Below are 16,011 nucleotides of genomic sequence, written 5' to 3'. Positions count from 1 at the left end.
GAATTATGAAGTGTACTTTTAAGAAATAACAGTCTTGCGTGAGGCTTCACTCTGTAGATTGTGAGGATTCCTGGCTTCTGATTTTGGCTCTGTCCTCAGCACTGTTTTCCACGTCTATAGACACCACACCAGATTCTGGATGGGGCTGTGAGATGCAGGATGACCTCCGGGACTTTTTCAAGCTCCATCCCCTCTTTTGTTCGGGTAGGTACACCCCTGGCAGGACCATTCAGGAATCTCTGCAGTGGAGCATGCAGTCCCTGTTACTGATAGGACGAGTTTGGTATTAGGACAAAGAGTTTGATATGCCCTTCTGAGAAACGTGTGGATTCTCTGAGATTCAATTCTGGTTTCCAGACTGCCCAGGAAGTTCCTTGCATGTGCTGAGCATTTACTTCTGGGAGCAATGCAGGGGCAGTTTGATGACTGTTTGCCTTCCTCCAATTAAAGTAGCTCCTCTTGTTTATATTTTTACCCATAGGGCATCCACTTATGATTCCTTTAGCACAGAGGTTTCTGAGTACAAACACCGGCTCCATCGCTAAAACTTGATCGTATCTAATGTTTTCAATTTAAAAATTCTGAGATTGATAACAAGAGATGAGAGTCTCCCTTACTTTACCTTTGTGATTACTGCAGAGCAGCATTCTATGTGTGTCAAAATAACATCAAAGGACCCACTAGGTATGGGATCTATCCCCACTGATAATATTCCTTTAAAAAACATTGTATTATCTTTTTGATAACTGCTTTACTCATAGAATATTCTTTCAGAAAAAAATACATATCAACTTGCTGTGCAGTGGTCTAAATTTTTGTCTCGGAAATATTATAGGTTTTCCAGATGCTGCAAATAATGGAAAATCATGGAAAGTGGAATCAAGGTCTCTGTCTTTAAATGTGTTTCAGTTTGCATTTTGATAGCAGTTTAGAAATGTTATCGCTTGTTTTGTCACAGACATAATTCACATCTTTCTTCGGGCACTGTAAACAAGAGAAATGGTTTAATGGCCCCATAAAGGCACTCTGCTGATAGCTGAGATTAGGCCCTTTAGTAATGGATGTCGATGTGTGTATGTGTGAGTGGTATGTGTACACAGTGGGGGTGGGGAGGGCTTGGAAGAAGTAAATGTACTGGAAAAGAATCTTTGAGAGGCTCAGATGCAGCAGAAGTGCCTGCCGATTTTCTGTAAGACTTGGAAGATGGATTTACAGAGCATATGACACTGTTGTCTTTATTTGTACACAAGCCTTCCCCTTTGCTTCTGGAATTTAACCCGGTACTAATTGAGGTCATTGCTACCCATTTATCACCTGAAATTGAAGTGATGTTAACTTAAAGTGAATGCTTTTCATCTAGTGAGTGTATTCCCAACTATATATATTTGTATAAAAGGCTACATGCATTTTTCATGCCATGCTTGTATCTAGTCTTAAATAACCTAATTTATGCATACCATTTACTTTTCCCCCTTTTTACAGAGTTTTTAAAAAATTTGCTGCTATAGCCAAGTGAAATTATTTTACAAACACTTTTGTGTCCACAGAATGATTTGTTTTGACTTCCTCAGCTATATTTTATAGACAAGTGTAAAAAACTGTCTGCATTGTACATAACCATGGTCTAAGTAAATGCCCTGAGATACCTCAAAACACATAAATTTCTAGTGTTTTAGAGCCTCAATATCATGTCATTTTTTTCACCATCTTTTTTGTGTATATCCCTTTAAATTGGCTACACAGGGCTGTATGCTTGATCCTGAATGTCAGAGTAAACACAGGGTTAGTGAAGCAAAATTAAATATCCGTTGTTAACTAATTTAGCTGTTCCCTATCACTAGCAGGGGTCACTGTGCCAGATCTTTCTCCTTTCTCATTGCAGACCATAATCTAGACTAGGGATCAGCAGACATTTTTTTCTGTGAAGGGCCAGATAGTAAATATTTTAGGCTTTGTGGGTCAAAGTGTTTCTGTCACAAATATCCCATTGTTACTCAAAGTAGTCCTAGACTCTACCTAAATGAATGGGTAGAATGGTGTTCCAATAAAACTTTATTTACCAGAACAGGTGGGAAGCTGGATTTGACCCATGGGCTGCAATTTCTAACCCCTGTTCTAGAATACTGTACAGTAGACTATTCTAAAACAGACTTTTTGAGCAGACCAGAAATCACAACATCAAACTCAGGAGACTATCATCAAGGCTCTAAATTCCCAGCTACTATTGATTCAAAAACTACAGATGTGATTCAAAGACATAGTTTTGTTTACATAAGAAGTAGTTAAAACTCTGGGGTGCTTCTCTTTCCAGGGTAATTGTTTTGTATTCACAGAAATTACTGCTCTTTTTCACTCTTAGGATAAGAGTTGGGAGGAAAGCAGAGTGAAAGGTCAGAGCTAAGACAATTTATCAGTGTATTTACGTTCACTGTCCACATAGAGAAGGGGACCCATCACTTGTGACATTTTGGTTATCAGAATCAAGGGGAAGCTTTAGATGTTGGATAGCAATGTTTTTCCTTCAGTGGAATATGAGTGGTGTGAATTTTTAAATACCTTTGGCCACAGCAATAAATTGAAAGAAGGCAGAATGCCTAAAAGCAAGCATGAATGCTCTAAGCGTTTTCATTTAGATCCAAGTGCGAGAATATATTATTAAGGTCATGTATACAGAAGTATGCATAGCATAGACATGAATTGATCCAACTTAAAGAAGACTGGCTAATGTATTTATTAGAACTTTTCTTTAAAAAACAACTAAATAAAGCTCTGATTGGACTTCTGTGAGCTCTTGATGGTTAGGACTGTGCCTTACTGTTCAGCTTCTTCTATAGCTCCACATTCCCTGCCCCTTAGCAACTGGCATAATATCTGGGCTGTAGTAAATGAATGAATTAATGAAGAAGTAAATGGATAAAGAAACATCTGATATAATGTTGTAGTGGTGCTCATGCGTGAAGGAGATCTTAAGTGTGCTTATTCAAAAATATATTTGGGGCTTCCCTGGAGGCGCAGTGGTTGAGAGTCCGCCTGCCGATGCAGGGAATGTGGGTTCGTGCCCCGGTCCGGGAAGATCCCACATGCCGCGGAGCGGCTAGGCCCGTGAGCCATGGCCGCTGAGCCTGCGCATCCGGAGCCCGTGCTCCGCAACGGGAGAGGCCACAACAGTGAGAGGCCCGCGTACCGCAAAAAAAAAAAAGTGATCAGAAAAAAATGGAAGCCAAGATGATGCCTCATAGTTCATAGTTCTAAAATGAAAACAATCACTAATCTAACAAATACTTTACGATGAATACCATAACCCCAAGTAAACTGTGTGAATTAAGAAGTGGTTAAGTTTATTTTGGAAGTGCGTTTTTTAAAGTCCTGGTACTTTGGAGCACTTACATTTAATCATTAGAGGAACTCAGTCATTGTAAGTCAGCCTTAAGATGTGGTTTTAAAGGTCAAGCCTTCATCAAAGAAAAAAATGCAAGATGCATCTCTTGAGAGTTCTCTTGGCTTCTCCTGCTAAAAATCTGATTGTCCAGAGGAGTTGCAGGTCATAAAAGTTTGCATGGAAATGTGTTTGAGGAAGACAGCAGATTTCATAGATAAATGATCTGAACTGTCTGAAGTCAGGGATAAGGATATAACATAATATCATTGGGAGCCATCACTTCTTTGTAAATGAAATGAAGGAGTTAACTCACTTGATTTGATACACTTGAAGAAGGAAAGATTCACTTTAATTAAAACTACAAACAATGTGGATGCCTGTAGCCCTGGTTCCAGAGCCAGCCAGGACAGTACAGTAAGCGAGATGAAATGTACCTAAGCAGCCTCGGCAGCAGGCTGGAGCCATGTTCAGCGAAAGTAATTTAATTAGTGTTGATCATGACTCCAGATGATGGTGATTTGATAAGGAATAATTTAGTACTTAACAGCCTTTTACATGCACCAACTCCATGTGGGAAGGTAAAGCAAATTGCACAAAATGAATGTGCTGCTTCCACTTGTGACTGTGCCAGTGAGCTGGAAAACTGCCTGTTCACAGACGCTCAGGCTCTCAGCCCTGTGATGAAATACCCAACACAGTCTCAGCTCTGCCCTCTCTGGTGGGAGTCTCTGTACTACCCTTACTGAAGAATAATAAATAGCAGAAGTCATTTTTGTTATCTAAAATCTGGAGGAAGCAGAAAAGTGAAAATGAGGAAAATAAAGTAACTCTGGTTCTTGTGCAAAAAGTTGACGATCTTAGGTTGGCTTCTTTTTTCCCCTTAACACAGCAATTAAAAAAAAAAATCCTAGCATTTGGCTTACGATTAGAAAAAAAAAAGTCATGATTCCAAGGGCACACAGTGATTAAGAGGCCCACACACGGAGAGAGTAGGGGAGCCCTAAGCTTCTTGGAGAACCTGTGAGAATCCTTGAGTGTTGGCATCTAACAAAAAAGCAGACATTGTTAGTTTTTTTTAAAACGTCTTTTCAAGTACTGGACCTGTTTCAGTGCAGCACACACTGGACCCAGGTGTTGCCAAGCATCATAGTGGATTTGAAATTTGCCCGGTTATGAGAGTCACCTAGAAAATTTTATAAGATACAGAATCCTGATCTATATACCAGCTTTAGTGAATCAGTTTCTGGGAACAGGGTATGAGTTTGCTAGGGCTGCCATAACAAGGTACCACAAACTGGATGGCTTAAAAAATGGAAATTTATTGTCTCACAGCTGGAGGCTAAAAGTCTGAGATGAAAGTGTTGGCAGGGTTCTGAGGGTTGTGAGAGAGAATCTATTTTATGCCTCTCCCCTAGACTGTGATGGTTTGCAGGTAATTTTTGGTGATTCTTGGCTTGTAGAAGCCCCATTCTAATCTCTGCCTTAATCTTCACATGGCATTCTGTGTGTCTCAGTGTCCTAATTCCCCTTTTGTACAAGGACACTAGTAATACTAGACTAGATCCCACCCTAATGACCCCATCTTAGCTAATTTTCCAAATACGGTCCCATTCTGAGGTGGGGTTAGGACTTCACGATAAAATTTTGAGGGGACACAACTGAACCTGTAACATATGGAGTATGGGAATACCTGTTTGTTTTTTTTTCAAAATTTCCCTTGGTAATCTGATAATTGGCCAAATTTGGGGGTCCCCTGTTTAGGGATCTACTTGCCTCTGATAGCACTTTGGGAATCCTTATGTTCTATCTTCTAAAGTCACTTCGGGAAACTCATGGGGCCAGTTGGAAAGCACTAGAGCTCCAGATGGTGTATCTACAAGGATGGGTCATGCCTTTTGCTTCTAGGTGGATATCAATAGACATTTTGATAGGACGCTACTGTCCTGCTAGCAACCATTCCCAATGGTACCCCAGACTTGTCATGCCTCCCGTGAGTCATCTGGAATTATTTATTATGCGAAGTTTAAGCACATTATCAGATGTCTCTGCTGGAAGAGGAGGCCACCACACATTTTCAAACACCCTAATTTGTATAGCATTGCTTGATGCTTCTCATAATTTTAAATCTTTTTATGGAGATACACATTCATTACAATGCAAAAATCTTAAGTGTATAACTTGATGAATTTTACATAGGTATATACTCATATATACACCACCAAGAGCAAGATATAAAATATTTACAGCTCTGTAGTAGGTTACTAGTGCCCTTTCTCAGTCCTTAACACTCCCATCCACCAACAGAAGGAGATTCTTGCACTATCCATTAGTTTGGTCTGTACTTGAAATTTATATACTGTGTACTCTTTGTATACTCTTTTGTGTTTGTCTTCTTTTACTCAACTTACCATCTGTGAGACCATCCACGTTTCTGCATGTGTCATCAATGTGTTCCTTGTTAATTCTTGTGGAATATTCCATTGTATGAATAAGCCACAACTTACTTATCCATTTTTCTGCTAATGAGCATTGGAATTTTTCCAGTTTTTGGTATTATGAATAAAGCTGCTATGAACATGTACTTTGGTAAACATAGTCAATCCTTTCTCTTTGATATCTACCTAAGAGTATAGTTACTGGATCATAGGGGAGATTTATATGGAGACTTGGTAGATACTTCAAAAAGTTTTCCAAAGTGTTTTTGTCAGTTTATACTCTTAGCAGCATATATAAGCAGTTCTTATTGCTTTAGGTCTTCTTCATATCTTGGTAATGCCAGTCTTTTTCAGTTTAGCCTTTCTAGTGGGTGTATAGTGAAAACCTCATGTGATTTTATTTGCAGTTTCCTGATGAGTAAAGATGCTGAATACTTTTTCATATATGCTTGCTTTGTTGCTCATTTGTTTGTTTTGTCATTTGGATATCTTCTTTTATGAACTGCCCGTTTGAGTCTTTTGCCCGTTTTTAATTGGGTCTCTTGTTTTCTCTTATTAATTTGTAGCAATTCTTATTATGTTGAATATGATTTCTTTATCAGATCTTTCTGTAGCAAGTATTCTCTTGGTGTCTGTAGTTTAGTGTCTTGATGAACAGAAGTTCTTAATTTCAATGAAACCTAATTCATAGATTATTTCCTTTTATGTTTAATGACTTTTGCATCCTGTTTACTAATCTTTTCCTACTCTATGGTCCCAAAGACTTTTAAAATATAGTAATGTTGAATATGGCAGTCTCTGGTATGTTTGATATTTTGATAAATATGATAAACTTTGCATCATACTGGCAATTTATTAGCTTTTAAGTTCTTATCCATTTTCATTCATATAATTTCGATCTCATCTCTCAGGTATAATGATTTGTTACTTAGTTGAATGGCAAAGTGAGTTCCTTTGATGTTGCTACTGCTTTTTCTTAGGAAAATATGAAACCTACTACTTAATCTAAAGTGCTGAACTAGGGTATACACATTCTGTTGTATATGTTCAAGTAAGTAATACACAGTGGAAAACTATTTGTTAAGAAAGCAACAAATGCATGGTTAAGATATTACAAGATTGCATCATACAATATTTGTCATTCTAAGAAGTAGCACACACACACACAGAGGGAGAGAAGTTTCTTATACTACTTTAAATCTTTTGTGATTTTTTTCCCACATTTTAAAAACATTTCATCTTGCAAATTCAGGTAAAAGTAAAGAAAATAATGTAGTGAACTCCCACCTATCCATCAGTCAGCTTTTAACATTTATCAACATTTTTCTATTTGATTCTTCCCTCATACATTTTTTTCTAGAGTATTTTAAAGAAAATCCCAGAGCTTATTTTTATCTGTAAATATTTTATGAAGCTTTAGCTTTAAACCTTTCTTTTTGGTACAACTGCCATTTCATTATCACATCCAACAAAATTAACAATAATATCTTAAACATCTAATACCTAGTCCACATTGAAATATCTTATTTGTTGCAAAGGTGTCTCTTTCAGTTGGTTTGTTCAAGTCAGAATCCAAACAAGTCCCCATGTTACAATTGATTCTTGAGGTTCTTAAGCCTCTTCTATCTTGACGTTTTATAAATTGTAATTTCTGACTTGGTAAAGTTAATGAACATATGTACCCTTTGCACATGAAGAGACATGTAATTTCCCCTTTGTTTCTATTCCTCTAACTCTCTACTTTGAGTAGGTATATTAAACACACATTAAATTAGAAAAAAATACTTTGAAATAGACCATCAGCGAAATAATCGTATTATTATTTATTAAGTTTTCCTTAGACAACTAATTTAGATGAAATTTGTTTACTTCTGTGGCACATTTGTTTTCTACAGTGTTTCAGATGTCTCTTGAGTACCACTGAACACTTTTGTCAAAATTATGTGCTTATATAAACAAATAGCATTTATTTTCCTAGAGCTTGGTAGCTCTTGATATCAATTTCTTATACAAAAATTTATATGACGTTCAAGTTAGTACAAGTTCATAATGCTGCAGTATCATAATCAAGATTGAATGGCATCATAAGCCACAAAGTTTCTCTTGTAAGATCTTCCTTTATAGTATATACACTGAATATTTTGTTTTAATCCCAGGTTTTATAGGACTTGAAGTAACTATCCACAGTGTGTCCTTCTTGTGTTTATCCTTGATAATTCATACCTGTGCAAATTGTATGAAAATAAAATTCATTCTCATGTCTATTTTCCCCTTATCTTTTTATTCATTTTCCAGTTATACTAAAACTTCAATTATTCTGAGGCTCTCTAATATGCATTTGTTCAGTTTCATATAGAAGAATAAAAATATATAATCTTATTTATTTATTGGTTTGAAAGCTATGATTCTACCCCAAATACACATATTTCTTCATATTTTATGATATTGTCTTTATATTATATTAAACAGTAATGACATATGACACTAAGTCATATGAAAAAGGAAGAAACATCATTTCATATAGAATAATTGTTTTATGGTAGATTATATATGAAAAATAACTTTAACATATTTCTCATGATGTATTTTCACACTTCTGGTAAGTAGTTAGGCAAATAGTTTTATCTATATTTTTATATATGAGTGCTGGCCTAAAAAGAGGTCGAGTTTTTTGTCCTTTTGTCCAAAGTATCATTAGTTACCCTGAGAGCTGCATACATCTGGATTTTCTTTCTCATAGTCCAGTTGTTATTCCATTAAACCATTACTATTTGTGCATTTGAGATATTTTCCTTTCAATAATACTTAAAATTATGTTTCTGTCTTCAGTTAATTCTTGGATAATCAGTTGTATTTTTTCTGCTTTAGTCATTGGAAACCTTTCTGAAATGTTTTCAAGCTTACCTTCTGAAAACTTCTAGTATTGTCAATATCAGCTAAGCCAATTACAAGTAGTTCATCTGACTTTAAGTAACGAGAGAGAGTTTAAGCATGCATTTCGTTATGCAATAAAAGCAAACAATGAGTACATGGAGATTCTCCAGAATCTTTTCTTGCATGAAATTAATCCAATGTGATTTTTCTTATGTATGAAAGTTAATATGAAATGTTAGTGACATTTTAACAAAGAGGAGTAGAACAGATTGGTGTACTTAATTCCTAACTGTATTTCATTTTTGTGGATATTTGTGTTTTGTTTTCTAGTGGCTTTTCATGGCCTCCCACTGAAAATCAAGAAAGAACCCCACAGTCCATGTTCAGAACTTGGTTCTGCCTGCAGTCAAGAACAGCCCTTTAAATTCAGCTATGGAGAAAAGTGCCTGTACAATGTCAGGTAAAGCAATCAGGTGTATAGAGAAGGCATGATGGTTCTTATTGAAACACAGTTCCAGCATAATATAAAATCTCGTCATATTTTATGAGTTACTTCTTCAGCATATAACAAGCTAATTAGGTTATGTGTTTAGCAGAACTCGGAATGACCATTTACTGTCTGATTACATACTTTCAGAATCATTTTAATTAAAGGTCAAGTCAAAGACCTATCTTTTTTTTTGGGGGGGGGAGTCTTTGTTGCTGTGTGCGGCCTTTCTCTAGTTGCGGCGAGGGGGGGCTACTCTTCGTTGCGTTATGCAGGCTTCTCATTGCAATGGCTTCTCTTGTTGCAGAGCACAGGCTCTAGGTGCGCAGGCTTCAGTAGTTGTGGCATGCGGGCTCAGTAGTTGTGGCTCACGGACTCTAGAGCGCAGGTTCAGTAGTTGTGGCGCATGGGCTTAGTTGCTCCGCGGCATGTGGGATCTTCCCGGACCAGGGCTTGAATCCTTGTCCCCTACATTGGCAGGCAGATTCTTAACCACTGCACCATCAGGGAAGCCCCCAGAATCATTTTAAAGCAGTCATTTTTATTCAAATCATGAGTTGCTTTTCTACTGTAGTGATGCACTATGGGATTGAAAAGAGGGTCTGGGGACTTCTCTGGCCGTCCAGTGGTTAAGAATCCATACTTCCACTGCAGGGGGCACTGGTTCAATCCTTGGTCGGAGAACTAAGATCCTACATGCTGTGTGGTGTGCCCAAATAAATAAATAAATAAACAAGTAAAAGAGAAAGGTGCTTCCTGTGTCTATCTTCACTTAAAAAAAAAAAAAGAGAGAGAGAGGTTCTTACTTTGCATGCATGAATAGCTGCTGAAAGTTCTCATTAGAAAGAAAGCGTTATGCACTTTAGATAGAGTGTGTAGGAAAAAAATGAACCATTTGGCAGGTTTAAGCAGTATATTAGTTATCTGACATGTTTTGCAGATGATCTATAAGATGCATTCATGGACAATTGCAGTAAAGTTAGAATTTTATAAGGCTTAGCAGAGGCTATTATCTATTAAAAAGCCAGTAGTTCCTTTGGATGATAATAAAGGGTGGAGCAGTAGAAGTGCATTGTTCATTTGTTGGAAAATTTGATAACATGTATGTTCATTAAAAACCCTTCATAGTAAATTGCATTCTGCTGCTTTTCATATCGGCCTCTAATTGTGTACGGAAAAGTTGGCTCTGTATATTGTATGTTATTACTCTCAATTATAGTAGAGACGTACGTAGTTCTTTAAAGGAGTTAGTTTAGAAACTTATAAAAATGATTGCAAATATTTGTGGTCTTATAAATTATGTTGATTCAAGTTCATAATACATTATAATCCAAAGGAGTCTTCTATTTCCTCAGATTTTTTTTACATATATTCTTTTTTCTTTTTGTGGAATAATTTGTTTTCCTTTTTTTAAAGATTGAAGTATAGTTGATGTACAATATTATATAAGATAGAGGTGTACAAGATAGTGATTCACAACATTTAAAGGTTATACTCCATTTATAGTTATTATAAAATATTGGCTATATTCCCTGTGTTGTACAGTATGTCCTTGTAGCTTATTTTATGCCTAGTAGTTTGTACGTCTTAATCTCCTACCCCTGTGTTGCCCCTCTCAACTTCACTCTCCCCGCTGGTAACCACTCATTTGTTCTTTATATCTGTGAGTCTGCTTCCTTTTTGTTATATTCACTAGTTTGTTGTCCAAGATATTTAAGATTTGAGAAACTTCGATTTGTGCAGGCTCACAGTACCTGACCAGTGCTTGGATATTCTATTACTATTTATTCTTGCAAACTTGTCTTTTATATCTGCTTTTCTAGGAGGTTCACCAGAGCCTGAAATGATGAGGCAGTTCAATTGAACTGCAAAGCTTTTATAAAACAGAACTCTTGTAGAAGCCAACTATTAAAACGTACTGAATTCAGATAAAACAATATTAATCAGTCTGAGTTTTATTTTTATTGTGTTTTTAATGTTTGCATTTTCTCCTTAAGAGTTCTGTGTATTCTCAGAGTAATTATTTAACATATGGAGGAATTTTTAATTAATAAACCAAATACGTATAGAATTGCCATTGCATTTTAGCAATGATCAGAAGTGTGACTGTGAATTAACTGCTGCTTTATGGACTCATAAAGAAGAAAGACATCTCTGACTTTCATAAATTAATGGTAGAAGACTTACCTGAAGATTTTGAGGTTCTTCTTGGGGACCAATAATTCCCACAGTGATATATGGATTAAATTTTGTTATTTGCATTTCTATACAAACAGTGTAACTCAATACAGCATTTCATAAGGGAAAAAAGTAATATTCTAGGACAGGAGATGAATCATTTTTTATTTTTATGTGGAAATGAGACAGGTGAACCATTTTATAAAAGAAGTGGGTTCACATTCGGAAATATTGGTAAGGGAAATAGGTAGAACCAAAGATAATATGAGTTCCACTGACTTTGCTTTAAAGCAAGAAAGACTTATGCAGCACATACTCCTTCACTTCTATAAAGTATTTTTGCACTTGGATGTTATTCTGTTGTATAGATAGTGCAACAGGGTAAATTATTACATAAGTCAGTTTTTCTTTAAGTTTCTTTTTTAAAGAAAAATATATATTAATGAATGCTTTTTATTTTAAAATGGAATATAGTATTTTAATCTAGAACATCTTTTTTTTTTTTTTTTTTTTTTTTTTTCGGTACCACGGGCCTCTCACTGGTGTGACCTCTCCCGTTGCGGAGCACAGGCTCCAAACGCGCAGGCTCAGCGGCCATGGCTCATGGGCGTAGCCGCTCCGCGGCATGTGGGATCTTCCCGGACCCGGGCACGAACCCATGTCCCCTGCATCAGCAGGCGGACTCTCAACCACTGCACCACCAGGGAATCCCTAGAACATCTTTTTTTGTTCAGAAATTTAAGTAAAATTTGTTTTCAATAAAATATTTTTTAGATTAAAAAAATTAGTTAAATCATATTCTTGAGAGCTACGCTAAAGAAAGCAACTTAAATTCATAATGTATATAAAAACAAGCTTAATCATTTTATTATTTTGTAATTGTGTTCAGAAGTTAGATGATGATAACAGGATTTTACTCTTAAGAACATTATTTTGTTCCTATTCTTTTTTTTTTTTTTGCGGTATGTGGGCCTCTCACTGTCGTGGCCTCTCCCGCTGCGGAGCACAGGCTCCGGACGCGCAGGCGCAGCAGCCATGGCTCACGGGCCCAGCCGCTCCGCGGCACGTGGGATCCTCCCGGACCGGGGCACGAACCTGTGTCCCCTGCATCAGCAGGAGGGCCCTCAACCACTGTACCACCAGGGAAGCCTTGTTCCTATTCTTATACTCCAAGAAAATTTAGAGATATCAGAGACATAAATCTTTATTAATTTGCCTCATAAAACTTTATTATCCTATGTGAGGAAATTAATGCCAGGCATCATTTATTTTACATTAAAAAAAAATGACAATAAGGCAAAAGCATGGCCTTCTTAGAGTTCTACCACAAATAAAGGCGAGCCAGCTGTGATCCGCATCTCATTAAACTAATGTGAGTTCTTATTTTATTCTAAAATCTTATGTAATATAGAAAGATTATAATATCAGAAATATTTATTGATCTAGAAAAGATCTATGAAACTTGCTTAAGGAGACATATCAAGAATAGATGGAAATAATATGCCACTGCTTTCATTGACAGAGATGTTCCTTATACTGTGTTGTTTGTATATATGTTAAAAATAGATGTTTTTTATTTATGCTGTTACCAAGTTATACATTCATTATCCTATTTTCTTTTTAAGTGTGTGACAGTTTCAAATATTACATGTACTAGACCATGTACCAAAACCATGCAATTCCAACTTTCTTAAGACTTAAGCCTAAAATATTTTTTCTTCCCTTGGGTTCGGGGAAAAAAAGTTTTAATTGCTCCCAAGAAGCACATGTTCTCTTTTCTTTCATTCCTTGGGTAGTGCCTATGATCAGAAGCCACAAGTGGGAATGAGGCCCTCCAACCCCCCAACACCATCCAGCACCCCAGTGTCCCCCCTGCACCATGCGTCTCCCAACTCAGCTCACACTTCGAAACCTGACCGCGCCTTCCCAGCTCACATCCCTCCGTCGCAACCCATTCAAGACAGCAGCTACCCCATGGACCACAGGTAACTGCAAGTACCATTTAAAAAGAAATTTTAGTTGGAGTATAGTTGATTTACAATGTTGTGTTAGTTTCTGCTGTACAGCAAAGTGCTTAAGTTACATATACATATATCCACTGATTTTTTAGATTCTTTTCCCATATAGGCCATTACAGAGTACTGAGTAGAGTTCCCTGTGTTATACAGTAGGTCCTTATCAGTTATCTATTTTACATGTAGTCGTGTGTATGTGTTAATCCCAATCTCCCAGTTTATCCCTTCTCCTACCCTTACCCCCTGGTAACTGCAAGTACCATTTAAAAAAACAAAAAACAAACCAAAAAAACAACTGTTTATAGCATTCTTGGAAGAAATTCCTATTACTACCAATTCCTAAGGCCTATAGTAAATTCAAGGGGAGTGTATTAATTTTGCACATCTGTGCAAAATATTTTTAGGAAGAGCTTGCTCTATCTTTAGCTATAAATAATTTGTGGAGAAGGTCATTTATAAACATTCCTTTATAAACATTTAAATTGGTTGCTAAAATGGAAAATTAATCTATATACTGACATTTGAACATTTCCCTTTCGTTTTGCTTGAATTAAATTGCTTCACTTAAACTTTAAATCAGATCATCCCATTTTTATGAGCATATGTGTGTACTTTTTCTATAAAGTTAGGAGACTAATTTTAGTAGGTGGCTTACAGAATTAGGTTCTTTACCTTAGATGAGTGGTTTAGCTGTACATAGTTTTGCAGAAGAAAACTTATGTGATAGAACTATCTTTCCTCCTTTCCAAGTGATGAATATTTAATGTCAGTAGAGGCATGACCCTGAACACTGAGGATATAAAGAGGTAGAGACTGAATTAGTATTACTTAGAAAGGAACAAGGCAAGACACAACATAGAGTTAGAGAGAATGTTACTGTGGGTAATTCTCGACTCCTAGAGATGAAAAAATTCGTATTAAAATAAAATGTTGGAGGACCTTTAGAGGCCTTAATAATACAGCTTAAAACACAAGTCAATTATGTATAGCATCCTTTCTTCCCCTTCTACCTTGTACTTAATATAGAGTAAGTGGTGTGCTGGTAAATGGTTAACAACAGGCTCTATGGGAGAAAACCCAAGGACCTTGATCTATAGCATTTGATGAGTCTGTGATGTAAATATTGCCCCCATGGCAGACTCCAGGGTATCACTGTGACAACCTTGAATGTGGAATTGCAAAGAGATGTGTAGTAACATGCCATGAAACAGTATTTCTACCAAACAGATACGATAGACATAACCTCTAGAGCATAATTAGTATAATTAGTAGTAAAATGTATTAAAAGAATTAGGATGTGATGAGTTTTGAGTGTTTTCTGCCTTTGTTTTAAATATAATTTTAAAATAATTTTAAATTTACATAATTTAATTCTTAACAATGGCTGTGTTTAAGAGTTGGCTCCCAGAATTCCTGAAAATTTAACAATAAGCCCGTGCAAATTGGCTGTGACACACCATTATAAAAATAGCTCAGCCAGAGGAATCTCCCAGATCAGCAGAGGAAACCAGAAGATGTGCCACTGGCAACTTTCTGAAAATAAGGGAATACTCAGATCTCCTTTTTATAGGTTATTTAATGGGACTCAATCTCAAGTTCAGTAACTCTTTTGATATGAAGGTAAGATGAAAGCATTCTTTCCAATGTGAGACCAAGTAATAACTTTCCTACCTTGGTTTCCATCCCTGAGTCCTCTTGTGCTTTAGTTATGAAATGCTTCCCATTATCTTTCCCTTCTCACCCTGTGGACTTGAGACTTTGTCTGAGTGTAATGGTATGTGCATCTGTGTAAACAGTTTTGTAAATACAGATGAAAGACATCTTATTGCCGGGTGGGCCATTAAACAGATGCACATTGTGCAGGGCTGAAAGGGAAAAAGAGGATGACAAAGAAAAGCAAGTTTTGTTTTGTCTACTTCTGGTGACTTCCCAGAGTTCTTGATAGCTTGTCTCACACCTCAAATGAGGGCCAGAATTAGAGATTGCATATTCAGGTACTCTGTGCAGAATAGTTCTTTCTTATGGAAGGTTACTGCTGAACAAGCAGTATGGCTGTTTTTAGGTGACCTAACTTGAAATGCTGTAGCCAAATCCATTTTAGTTTCTCTACTTGAAGTCAAATATTTGAGACTGAGAACAGCCGGCCCGGAACTAGAAGAGGGAAGCTCAGGGTCTTTTCCCACTACCCCCAACTGAGTGTTGAGGACAGCACCAGCTGGCCCATCCCAGGAAAATCTCTGAAGCCGTATGCTTCTGAGGAGGATTTCTTGGAGAGCTCTAGCCAACAAATGACAGTCCCTCAGTTATAATTGGCAAATTTGTTCTGGGAACAGATCCTTTCCCCCAAATAGCCCCATCCAGCCGAGGCACCCCACCTCACTCTGGGAATGCTTCATGGCCAACTGGGCTGCACCCCGCTTCCTTTCCTCAGCCTCATTCTGCTTCCTTGGGCCAGCCCTTTTGCACTTTTTCCTGAACCCACTGTGCAGGAGCCCTGTCTCTTTTTCTCAGTGTTTCCCACCACTTAGACACTGTTTTTCTTCACCCAGGAGTTCATCAGCACGCTCTCCTTACCCAGGAACTCTCTCCAGAAAGCTTCTGGAGTCGCTTTCTCTTTACAATTGGTCATAAGAATGATACCAC

General features: G+C 37.1%; 1 protein-coding gene across 11 annotated transcripts in view; it reads left to right on the top strand.

Annotated features, from left to right (window-relative positions):
• ETV1 (ETS variant transcription factor 1) overlaps positions 1-16,011 on the top strand; it is a 96,353-nt gene that overhangs the window by 41,449 nt on the left and 38,893 nt on the right. For all 11 annotated transcript variants that reach the window (XM_067042585.1, XM_067042581.1, XM_067042586.1 and 8 more), the window contains 2 exons: positions 9,019-9,148; positions 13,150-13,338. In XM_067042585.1, the coding sequence (XP_066898686.1) occupies positions 9,019-9,148; positions 13,150-13,338 (319 nt within the window). The remainder of the gene's footprint in view (positions 1-9,018; positions 9,149-13,149; positions 13,339-16,011) is intronic.

Source organism: Kogia breviceps, chromosome 9 (genome assembly GCF_026419965.1).
Source record: "Kogia breviceps isolate mKogBre1 chromosome 9, mKogBre1 haplotype 1, whole genome shotgun sequence".
NCBI lineage: Eukaryota > Metazoa > Chordata > Mammalia > Artiodactyla > Physeteridae > Kogia > Kogia breviceps.
This window is presented reverse-complemented; position numbering and strand designations above follow the sequence as displayed.